This window comes from Aedes albopictus, chromosome 3 (assembly GCF_035046485.1).
Source record: "Aedes albopictus strain Foshan chromosome 3, AalbF5, whole genome shotgun sequence".
NCBI lineage: Eukaryota > Metazoa > Arthropoda > Insecta > Diptera > Culicidae > Aedes > Aedes albopictus.
In genome coordinates this window covers 95,538,599-95,551,872 of record NC_085138.1, presented here as the reverse complement: position 1 = coordinate 95,551,872, position 13,274 = coordinate 95,538,599, and the positions used below count along the sequence as shown (strand labels likewise).

At 36.9% G+C, this 13,274-nt stretch overlaps 1 protein-coding gene across 4 annotated transcripts in view; it reads right to left on the bottom strand.

Annotated features, from left to right (window-relative positions):
- Positions 1-13,274, bottom strand: part of LOC109425583 (casein kinase I) — a gene marked incomplete at its 5' end in the record, with an annotated part of 119,480 nt that overhangs the window by 50,930 nt on the left and 55,276 nt on the right. For 2 of the 4 annotated variants that reach the window (XM_029873793.2, XM_029873814.2), the window contains 1 exon segment: positions 65-166. In XM_029873793.2, the coding sequence (XP_029729653.2) occupies positions 65-166 (102 nt within the window). 4 annotated transcript variants of the gene reach the window in all.

Genomic DNA, 13,274 nt, shown 5'->3' with positions numbered 1-13,274 from the left:
CCGGCACAACAACAACGACAACAGAACGGCGGCGCCGGAAAAAAAGCGGTTAGAACACACATACCTGAACTGAGCCATGTCGGTCGGCCGGCGTTAGGTTGCCCAGGGTTCCAGTCTGTTTGGGCACGTCCGGCCAAGCGGCGACACCTCCTTTCGAATTCGTCTGCTGCTGCGCCCGGTATTTTTGGTGATTTGTGCGTGGTGAGTGTGAGTGTATGCGAATGATTGCGTTCCAGTGCGCGTTAGTTGACATGAGCACGTGTGTTTGTGTGTGTGTGTGTGTGATTGTGAAGAAATATTGTTTTCAATGTGCGTTTTTGTTTTTCGACAGGATTTCCGATTAATCCGTAGTTTTTGATTGGCCGGATGTTGTCAGTCCATGACGACGATGTGACATTGCGCGAAAACACGGCGAAAAAATGGTAGAAACAAAAGTGGCGATAAATAGAGAAAGAGAGAAAGAAGAAACATGACGATCAGTATATCTGTGTGCTTGTAAACTCGACGTTGTGAATGGGGGGAAATTCTAAAGGCAGGGGGGTGTCACTACTATAATACTGCTTCTCGGGAAAGTTATGCAACTCGAAAATGGGAAATCGTTTCGTTACGAGGGGTCGGGGTTTCACGGGGTCTAGTGACTACTGTTGGAAAATTTTTAATTAGGGATATCAACTGGCGGCACTGAATGTCATAAAACTTTCAACGGTGGACGAGCAGGAGAAAGGGAACGAAAAGCATTCCGGTAGAATGCAGTGCAGCAGTGCATTGCTTGCTTGCTTGCAATAAATGGGAAAGTTTCCGCCAAAAGGCAATGATTTTCAATTGCTTTGTTGGAAGAGCTTAACACTACGCGCACATCTGCATTGTCTGTGTCTGTCGTTTGGGATGATGGGTTCTACTAACAAGAGTTTGTGGCATTGAACTGGGGTACAATTTTAAATTGGAATCGAGCAATAAATAAGTTATGTTTAGGATCATGTCAATAAACAACTAGCATAAACGTTTGCCGTTACTATTGTTATTATTATTAAACAACTAGCATAAACGTTTACCGTTGACTTTAACGGTAAAAAATCTCATACTTAATACATCCCTTTTGATAGAAATCTATCATGCTAATTGAATGAAGTCATTCCATTCGTAGTTCTTAGTATTATTGAGCTAATTTTAAAGAATAAATAAACACCTTTTTCGAAATAATGGACATCTAAACTTATTCTGATGATCTAAATCGACTGCAGGTAACAAACTTATGATATAATCATTATCGAGCAAATATGTTACCGAAGCAATGTACGGTACCGACGCCCGACACCCTATGATATAGACGACTGAAGGAATAAGAATCCACGCACCCTTGTAGAATCCTCAGTGTACGCAGAATTTGCTCCCGCAAGCGAAAAATAGGCAACATAGAAGGCACGGCAACAACGCTTTGTTTTTTCGTTAGCAGATAATGACAAAATCGCTCCCGAGTTTGTTCACAACAAAAAAGGTAGGAATATTTGTCTCGTTCTATTCACATCGTGATTTTCGCATTGTTTTACAAGTGAAACTCGATTCTGAGGTTTGCAAGAGTATTAACTCGTCCAAATGCTTATAAATTCGATGATGTGGGTTAAAAATTTCTGCAGAAAAGCCAGAATATCGTTACACGTACGGCAAGCGATGTTTGTTTTATTGCTCTCATCGCCTGACATGCGTTTGTTGCGGAGCACCTTTGTTACCAACATGCACCGCTTAGGACAAAGCGTTTGTTTTTCGGCGTGATCCGTTTTTCGTACCCTGAGAATCCTACTTATATAGGCTGACTAATTACATTTTTGACGCAATTTTGAATCTGTATCAACTAATCCCTATATGTTATTAATTGTAAAATACAATACTCTATCAAAAACATCACAGGCAAACAGACTTATTTTTTTATTGTAGCAGCGTTGAAGACACTAACTACCGTAAAACGGGGCGAATAGAAACACCTTCCAGCATACTTAGGCAAGTATTTCTGGAACCATGCGTAATAAAGTCAGTTGCAAGGGTCTCAACTTTGGGTCCCACCTCCCTCTTTAATTGCTGTAATTAGGATTCAAAACCAATTTTTATTTCGTTAACTTATTTGAAAAAAGGTCGCAATGGGGCGAATAGAAACATGTTCAAACAATTTTCGATATATTTTCAATTTCAAGACAGAAATAACTTTTAATTCAAATGAAACTCTATGACTAGATTATAATCATTTACCAAGTGAAGAAGAAATTGTAAAAGTGTGACTGTAGTATACTCCGGACGCGTGTGAGATTCTTCGATTCAGAATTCGAACGAAATAAAAAAAAACAATGTTTAAGTTTAGGAGTATACTACAGGGACAAGCAATGTATTAGGTATATAGGAAAACCCGTACTGACTGGAATTCCCAATTTTAGCGTGACGTACTTAATGGATGCTCCCACATCAATTTTTCAAAAATCTGTAATTTTGTTATAGTTTACCTACAGATAAGTTTATCTGATTTTGATGAAAATTAGACAAAAAATCACATCACTTGGGGTATCTAGGGGACCCTAAAATGGATAAGGGGCCGTTCATAAACCACGTGGAATTTTTGGGGGGAGTGGGGGTGGGGCGTCTGGCCAAAGTCAATTTTTTTGTATGGACAAAAGTCTACGAGGGGAGAGGGGGTGGTCTGAGATGGCCAAAATTTGGTCTACGTGGTTTATGAACAGCCCCTAAACTGTATAATATTACATCTAGTTGAAAGTGTCGCGTAATTGATATTGACAATGGCATGAGAATGATCACTTCCCCGGCGGCATCTGGAACATATCCAGTGTGGTCAAGCTGTAATCCCAAAAGGTCATGCAAGCCTATAGAAGGACTATTTTCCTTCATTTTGTGGCAATTCATGGAGTTCGAACTGATAGCTGAATTTATGGTACAACCCATGGTTACTATAGCAAATCAGGTGGGCTGAAATCGTTAAAAAAAGCTTTATTGGAAAGAATAAATAAATTTTAGATTTTTTTCTGCATTTCTTGAAGTTTCAGTGAGGACTGATCATTTATTTCGGAATTCTTTAGAAAATTTATCAGAATTACTTTTGATGCTTCTGATGACCTCCCTGGAATTCTTGAAACAGGAACTTACTCAATAAGTCCTTCAGAATTTCACCGGAAATTCATCACTATGCTTTACCAATAAGAGGTAGTTATTTTAATTTTCAAAAATTTCATTAGTTGTTTTAACCCTTCATAAGGCAGTGGCAACTATATTGCAGGGTGGCCAGTGACTTGCAGATTTTGATTTCCCGGTTTTTTCCCGGAATTTTTATATTTTTTCCCGGTTTTAATATTTTTACTTGAATTGAAAAACTATCGGTACAGGAACTGTTCGTAATGAAAACTTTAATGACTTAGAATATCTACACTCTTCTTACATGATATAATCAAGCAAAAATATGATCAATGGCAAAGAAACAAAATTAAAATTGTGGAAGTATTTTTACAGTTACACAAAAATACAGTGTTTGTAGAACCTATTCTTCAGAAATTCTAATTATACCGATTCTTGGGATTGACCTAGTAAAAATTACACAATGTTACCTTTTGACGTCTATACACTTATTAGAATTCCTAGAGGATTCCCAAAATGAATTGCCAAAGAATCCACAGAAATCCTGAAGAAATCCCAAAGACTATTCTGGAGGGAATCCAGCAGAAACTGTATGAGAAATCCAAGAACAAAAGCATGGACCAGCATGAACTGCTGCAGAAGACAAAAAAAAATCCTACCAGAGAAACTCGCCGGAATTTTAGAAAGAACCCCTGTAGAAATCTTATAAGTAATTTCTGAGGAAATCTTAGAAAAAAAAATGATTTCCCGTAGAAACTTTTGAATAAATCCCTGGAGCAATTTCAAGAGGATCTTTTGGGTAACTCAGAAATAATCTCTTACGAATTCCATTTCCTAGTGGCAATTTTTTACAAATCCAATAAAACATATTATAGGCATCTGTAAAAACTGTACTTGTGCGTTTTTGCAACTGTAAAGCACTTCCACATTTTTTCTCCTTTTTAGGTGGAACGTCAAAATATCATTTCCACTAAGGTTGACACAATATGTCTGATAGTAGTGTAAATTTTTTATAGATTTTTCTCAATAAAGCCTGTATCCGCAATAATCGGGACACAGAAGTACGTCAGTAGCTCTGTAATGAATCGGTAAAATTGGCCAAATAATTGACTGAGAACTCTTTGGTGTATGTTTAATATTTGTGCCAAATTTCATAAAAATCGATGCATTACTTTTGACTGTAGATGAAAAACAAACAGACGTGGTTTTAAGCATTTTGTACAATCATGACCAATTTTCATTCGCATAGTAGATGGTTCTTTTACGCTACAGTTCAAAGTTCTGTGATGATAATTATGAAATTTCGTTAGCAGTTATGATACTTATAGAGACACTTTCTTGCAAAATTTCATCAACTTTGACCAATTGGTTTGAAAACTACTGGTGTTGATAGGGATGAGTGTTTGTGAAAAATTTTCGTGTTTTTCATGTGCGATTTTTGCCTATTCATAACTTTTGAATTTCTATGCCAATTTTCATGAAATTTTCACAGAAGCTAGTTTATTATGTGTATATTATGCCTGCAAAATTTAATGGTTATTGGTATAGTACTTTCAATAGTACAATCGAAACAATAAAGTGTGCTGACTAATTGCTGTCTGAGAGGCTAAAATCACGTTCTGTCCAAAACATGTTTCGACCATAAAATTGTTGATAGTGCATCGATTTTTTTGAAATTTTGCCCATGCAACAAATGTAGATTGAGAGGTTTGTGTTCAAAATTGTAGCAATTTCCTTTGCCAAATTCAAAAACTACAGCGCTGACAAGCAAAACTTGGGGCTGTACAAAATTCAATGGCGCACATTTTACTCTTTCGTTGCTACAACAAAAAGTACTGCATCGATTCACATGTAATTTTGTAAGTGAAATGAACACATCTTAAGATGTTATTAGACAAAATTTGAGCAATTTTAATGTATCTATTGCAGAGTTACAGCTGTGTTTCTGTGTCCCGAATATTGCGGATACAGGCTTTAATTTAATTTAAATAACATGTTCAGATTCAGCTAATAAACACACAGGCTTTCATGAAAAGTATTCGAACTTGATGAAGAGAAATTATATTACAGTTATAATGATGCTGTTTCGCTAGCATGAAGCATAGGGGTAGGCGGGGCATTATGGACACCCGGGGCAGAATGGACACCCTCAATATTTTGAAATATACGAACTTTTTTGAACTTTTAATGAATGGAGAATATAGTCCATTTGTCTAAAACGTAGTTTCAGGAAAGAAACATTCGAAACTAAAATTATACTTGATTTTACACGAAAAAGTTGCGTCCTCCGTTTTTTGTGCATGGAAATTATAATTTTCACACCATCTGAAATAAGATTTAGTGATTAATTTATTGCAGGTCGATTAAAACCTGATATTTCTAGAACACATGCAAGTAGTTTTGCTGTATCTACATGCTTAACATGTTTATATTTTCTTCTTTATTATATCAAAAATCAAGTTTGGAAATATCTTCTGCTGCCGGGGCAAAATGGACACTCACCTTTTTGAAAGAAGCGGCAAGGGAAAAATATGACCTAAATCACAAACCAACCAAATTCTTCGATTTCAGTATATTTTCGGTTAAATGTTCACTATAGTAGACATAGGGTGAAACAAATTTGTCAAAAAACGACAGCAGTGGAAAATAGTTGTTCTAGGCACAGCTGTACATGCCGACAAAAACGAAGCTTTATTCAAAACAGCCTGAATTTAAATTAACTGATCAAAAATGAACTACTTCGGCGTATTATTCATCCATAATAGTTGTTTTGTAATGAAATGACTTTATAGGTGTAAATAATATACGAAATTCGTAAAAGTCTCATGGTGTCCATATTGCCCCATGGGGGTGTCCATTCTGCCCCCTATGCTTGAAGACGGTCATGAAAAACTAACATTTTTCATAACATTTTTTGAAGTGGATAAATCATTTTTCTTCGTGAGCATTCTTATGCAATAGATGCTAAATAGACTTTAAAAGGATACTCGTATCAAAAAACTGAACTTTTTTGACATCTTGCCAGGTAAAGTTGGCAAAAACCTTAGGGTGTCCATATTGCCCCGCCTACCCCTATTGCTGAATTCCATTGAGAAAACGCAAATTTCTGCTGTAGAGTTCGAGATAGCCTTAAGCTAGAACATTATAGGGTGACAGTGGGTATTATCGGCAGGTTTGTTCTCTTCGTCATGGGGAGTTTTTGTCAGCCAAATTGCCTGAAACTTGGCCATATAATTCAGCTTAGTTGAGAAGGATGTGAGACCAACTCTGAGTTCAATAGGTTTCAAAAAACCCCTAAAGACGAAGAGAACAAAACGGTCGAGAATAGGTAATTTCCTCTATTATGTTTAAATTTTGCATAATTTTGCAATTTTTTCACTCACAAATTTAAGTGTAAAGCTTTGGCTACATTGTTTTGTATTCGTCTGTTATGTTCCGTATAAAAGAATTATTTGTTTTGGTTTCAGTCTAGCTGAACATAACTGTTGTTAAAATTCGGCTCACTAACGACAATAACCTATTTAATAAAATTTTTAACAACTCAATATAACGCAAGCTGTATTTTCAATGCATATTGTGTTCAACCAACAACAAGCTCGGCACTACAAATTATTCTCATGGAGAATAAAAAAAACGTTAAACGTAAAACGTTTTCCCGGTGGCAATCTGAATTCCCGTATATTTCCCGGTTTTATCCCGGTGATTATGAATTCCCGGCTTTTTCCCGGTTCTCCCGGGTTTCCCGGTTCGCTGGCCACCCTGATATTGCCAACTACAATTTTCATTTTTGTTCTGCACTACAACAACTTATTTCGAACTTTTTTTTTGGTTTACACAACATTGGGATTACTAGCAACGCTTATTTTTTTAAGTACTAAACAAAGCCTAAACAGCAATTTGAGAGCCGTTTATAGTCTCAAAAATGGCTATATTTGACTGCGTGAAGAAATTCAGCTCACCTTAATCCTCTCTAAAATCTGTTTACGGCTTTTTGACGAAGTCAAGAGAAGAAAATTACGATAAGCGAGCAATGGCAACTACAGGGGATACTCAAAATAAATGGGACAGGTAAAATTTTCACTTTTCAAAAAATGTTCAACTCGCTGTAACGTTTGGAAAAGGACATCAAATATTCTCAAATTTTTACTGTTCATCAACTAGTTGTGTATCAGTGGCCAAATTTGGAAAAGATCGAGCCATTCTACACGATGTTGTAAAGGTTCTAGAAAAAGCTATAATTATCCCATAGCCAACTTTGAGCTGTTATATCTTCGGATTCAATGAACCGAATACAATGAAATTTAGATCATTTCTGACTTATATAATGAGCTATTAAAAACTTTTGACTAAACTTGAAATTCTTTACACGAAAGAAAATTATTACGATTGGAATATTTTTCTAATATAACACCAATTTATCCAAAACTTCTTCATCGTTTCAAAATTTGAGATATTAATTATAGTTCATGTAAATTCCCTCTATTTGAATATAGGGTGACAATGGGTATTATCGGCAGGTTTGTTCTCTTCGTCATGGGGGGTTTTTGTCAGCCAAATTGCCTGAAACTTGGCCATATAATTCAGCCTAGTTAGGAAGGATTTGAGACAAACTTTGAGTTCAATAGGTTTCAAAAAACCCCCAAAGACGAAGAGAACAAAACGGCCGAGAATAGGTAATTTCCTCTATTTATGTTTCAATGGAAAGCAATCAAATAGCCGGCATTGAATTGAAAAAGTAATGCATCCCATTTGAAAAATAGATAAATTTACTAAAAAAACATAGAATAAATGAAATCGCTATAACTTTTTTTGTTATTATTAATTTTAAATTAAGTAAACTGTTTTTCAAAGTTCATTATATTAGTCATAAATGATCAAAATTTCATTGCATTCGGTTCATTGAATCCGGAGATATAACAGATCAAAGTTGGCTATCGGATAATTATACCTTTTTCTAGAATCTTTATAACTTCGTGTAAAATGTCCCGATCTTTTCCAAATTTGAACCACTGATACACAACTAGTTGATGAACTTGCAGTAAAAATTTGAGAATATTTGATGCCCTTTTCGAAAAGTTACAGCGAGTTGAACATTTCTTGAAAAGTGAAAATTTTACCTGTCCCAGTTATTTTGAGTATCCCCTGTATATTGCCACCTAAAAAGCTCGAAGTACGCCAAACGGACAGTGGCAACTATACTGCCACCTCGATTTTTGGGAGATTCTTCCAAACAAAATTTGTTTTGTACATGTAATAATGTGTGTAATCATTTCCATAATAGCATGCGTTGATAACTCTTCTAGTTCTCTCGGCCTTATAAAGGTTTAATCGCCACTGGTTCTGTTGTACTATTGGGATCTTTTCGGCGTATCAGTCTTCTCGTAAAATAAAAAAATAAATAAAAAAACTATAGTTTGATTTCTTTCTCTAACGTTTCGATCCTTACTGTAGTTTTTGATTTTGATTTTACGAGAAGACTGATACGCCGAAAATATCCCTGGAATTTTATTAGGATATTTTTAACACAATTTTTGGATTGGCATGCAGTCATTCAAATCAGAAGGAAACAGATTTTGTCTATTTTCCGACGTTTCGGCGCAATGTATTTTGCCTTCTTCTTGGGATCACTAAAATGTTTAATTTGTTACATTAATTGTTTGTTGTATCTGTTGTTTGTTATTTACTTACTAGAGTTCTGTTTTTTGTCATGGGGTGGTTTGATCTAATTTTAAATTGTCGTACTTTTTGATTACACATCACTGTTTTGAGAACGATCAATGGGACATATATAAACAAAACAAAATAAAAGGTAATAAATAAAACGAATCCCATAAATTATCATATTACTGGTTTGAAATTACCGTTGTTTAAACTAGGGTGCACTACTTCGGTATTCTGTTTCATTACTAATGTGTAGTTTTCTTTAAGAGTGACTAATCTGGGGTGGGCAATCTGGTTGTGTTTGTGTTGATATATCTACTTCTATCCCTAGTCCTAATCGTGTGTATTTTGTGTATTAGTCCAGAGAGGGTGGCATTCAATCTGTCCGTATCTGTGCGTTTGTTTATGGTGTTGTTGTCATTACTAATGTGTATCATTTCAAGTATCGGTAAAACGTTCTTCTTGTATGTCTGGTCAAGCCGCACACGGAAATCAATCTGGATCTGTTCCTAGAAATCGTAACGTTCTGCATGGATACGAGCTATTTCGTGTTCAGGAACCAGTTCTACGAGCAGATTGAAGGAACGGCTATGGGAAACCCACTATCACCAATACTTGCTGATCTAGTCATGGGAATCCTACTGGATACAGTTACAAGCAAAACTGATATCGTCTTCGCAGTTTTGCGCAAATTTGTGGACGACTTGATACTTGTTATTCCTGCTGATAAGGTACAACAGGTCTTGGAGTTGTTCAACTCACACCACCCAAACATTCAGTTCACCTGCGAGATGGAAATAGATGGAAAACTTCCATACCTCGACATGGTCTTAGTTCGGCAGGCAGACGGCACTATCCGTACAGAATGGTACATGAAAACCATAGCGTCGGGTCGCATGCTGAATTTCTTTTCAATTCACCCACTAAACCAGAAGATCAACACTATAAGGAACATCATCGACCGAGTCAACAAACTCTCAACCAACTGGACGGAGAACGAGAAGAGAGAGACCATCACCCGTATTTTGCAGATTAACGACTATCCTCGAAACTTGATCAACCGATTCCTCAACCAAACAGACTGGACACACACGTACAATGACGAACCCGAAGACTCCACGACCAACCCATCTCAGGAGCCCCAGGAGAAGATATATAGATCTCTTCCCTACATCCCATAACTTACACCAAAAATAATTCAACTCTTACGGCAGAACTATCCCACGCTGACTGTATGTACTCGGAGTGTCAACACAGTGAGAGACCTCTACACACGCATCAAAGACCCGGTACCCATGGACCACCAAAACAACGTAGTGTACCGAATACAATGCGGAGACTGTGAGAAATGCTACATCGGCATGACCAGCAATCTTCTCACGAAGAGATTGTCTGGTCATCGTAGCAATCTCAATCAACTTGAAAACCTCTTAGGCTCGGGACTCACATACACCGATGAGCCAGTGAGAGCACTGAGAGAAAAAACTGCTCTCCTGGCGCACTGTATTGATCACGAGCATAGGTTTAAATATGACTCCACGCGAATAGTTGACCAGACATACAAGAAGAACGTTTTACCGATACTTGAAATGATACACATTAGTAATGACAACAACACCATAAACAAACGCACAGATACGGACAGATTGAATGCCACCCTCTCTGGACTAATACACAAAATACACACGATTAGGACTAGGGATAGAAGTAGATATATCAACACAAACACAACCAGATTGCCCACCCCAGATTAGTCACTCTTAAAGAAAACTACACATTAGTAATGAAACAGAATACCGAAGTAGTGCACCCTAGTTTAAACAACGGTAATTTCAAACCAGTAATATGATAATTTATGGGATTCGTTTTATTTATTACCTTTTATTTTGTTTTGTTTATATATGTCCCATTGATCGTTCTCAAAACAGTGATGTGTAATCAAAAAGTACGACAATTTAAAATTAGATCAAACCACCCCATGACAAAAAACAGAACTCTAGTAAGTAAATAACAAACAACAGATACAACAAACAATTAATGTAACAAATTAAACATTTTAGTGATCCCAAGAAGAAGGCAAAATACATTGCGCCGAAACGTCGGAAAATAGACAAAATCTGTTTCCTTCTGATTTGAATGACTGCATGCCAATCCAAAAATTGTGTGAATTCTAACAGTCGATAAATCAAGATATTTTTAACAGTTCGCTAACTTTCTTCTAGAATTCTATATGAAATACATGAAGTCGGGGACCATTTGGGCAGGAGCACCTATTTTGGGCACTTGCTGCTATAACTCAGTCAATTTTGCACCGATTGTCTTGATTTTTGAGACACGATCAGATACGCACAGTTTCTGGCTATGTTCAAAATTCAGAACAATCGGTTTGAAATTGACTGAGTTATAGCAGCAAGTGCCCAATATAGGTGCTCCTGCCAAAGGGGTCATCCATTAAGTACGTCATGGTCCAAGGGGGGATGGGGGGTTTGTGAAAGAGTGACGAGCCATGTAATAGGTATAGGAAAAACCCGTACGAAGGGGGGGGGGGGTGTCGAAAATTTCCAATTTTAGCGTGACGTACTTAAGGCGAAACTGGAAGCATTTCCTCATTTTTTTGGTTTTTGATTTTTTATAAAATAACGAAGCAATATTTTCAAAATCGGTTTTCGTACACATGTAGAGTATGGATCAAGCTATCTCTTGATTTTTTTTTTCAGGTGGAAAATGTTTTTCGTTTTTGCAGGAACCTTTTTTTATGAAATTTTGTTTAGAAATGGTTTCTGCAAAAATGAAAAACATTTTCCACCTGGAAAAAATTCAGGAGATACCTTGATCCATACTCTAAATGTGTACGAAAACCGATTTTGAAAATATTGCTTCGTTATTTTATGAAAAAATCGAAAACCACAAAGTTAGGAATTTGATCCAGTTTCACCTTAATGGATGCTCCCAATTGGTCCCAGACCCTACTTAAAATAAATTACAGTGTTCGGTGAAAAAAGTCACCGAAACTGGTCTGTAAACAACCGTGTTACAGATTTATGGTGACTTCTATGAAATTACAATAGAAAATCGGTGAAATCAGACAAATTTTACGGAACTCTAACTCTGTCAAAATTTTATCGAACCGAAAATTTTACCGAACTACGGTCAAAGACAGCATCGAGCTTCAATTGTTTCAGAATTCACTCATCATCATCATCAAGCAAGGCTCTTTTGTACAGTGGCAACAAGTGTGCTAACTGATCAAAAGGTTGTCATCATACCCACGATCGAACGTTTTGTCAAAACCAACAATGAGAACGTTTTTGAGAATTGTCAAAAATGAGTGATCTCAGCAAGTAGTGAGTTCTTTGGTTGGGTGACGAAACATCGAAAAACGATAGAATAGGATTCATTAGAAAATAATAAATAACTCATTATAATTGTGCTCATATCACGAATGGAGTGACGTGACGTAGCTCGACTCGCATATTGAGGAGAGAAATCTCGACTCGAATGAGGTGACTCCATTTGATTTACACGGCGAGTCACTTCATTCGAATCGAGATTTCTCACCTCGATGTACGGCTCCGACTTTTGTCAAGTCACTCCATTTGCAGAATGAGCACAGATATGCCTGGGGCTCAGGGACAAAACGTCGAAATCCAAGCGAGTAATCCAAGCAAATAGTGAGTTATTTGTTCTTATAAAGGAGACCCATTCTCTCAATCTTCGACGTTTTGTCTTTCGACGTTTCGCCACCCAACCATACTAAGATTACTCATTTTCAACGTTTTGGTATTATGGCTTCTCAGTCCTTGACACAATCAGCAATGGTGAACTTTCTCGAATCAGGTAGGTACTAAATTTCGGAATGCTAACTTTGGACCGAGTACTTTCCGATAGGGCATCCGATTTGGCTGCCATTGTGCGGGAAACCAGATCCATGCGACAGTTACAGGTACCACCCCACACTGGACGAGAGCATTGTAACTATTGAGTTCCTGAAGATGGTCTCAAACAAACCGAAACGTTGGACAAAATAAAATACCAGCGTTTTGATTTTGTCAAGGGTAAGAAGCCACAAAACATCAATTTCCAACTACAATCGAGCACAGCAACAGTTTTGGCTTTAGACATTTTCCATTATTCTTTCAAAGGAAACCCATTCTTAATTTTCAGACGTTTTGACATTCGACGTTTGGTCTACCAAAGTCTTGACACCTAACTGATTATTTTATTAGTCTCTGAAATAAGGATGGGAAAAAATTTCATGACATTTTTCAATTTCAACCAATTCATCACCATCCCATAAAGCTGATTAAGGCTTTTTAGGGCATCATCAGCATCGGCAGCCATGTTGGATATGTGGCTCGAAATTTCAAAGTGATAATTCTCTGCCACCAAAGCGAATATTCGTATGAAAAAGTATCACCCTGTATGCTCACTCGCAATAGTTGCGATGATACTTTTTCTGCTGCGTTGCTGCAGAATTGACAGTT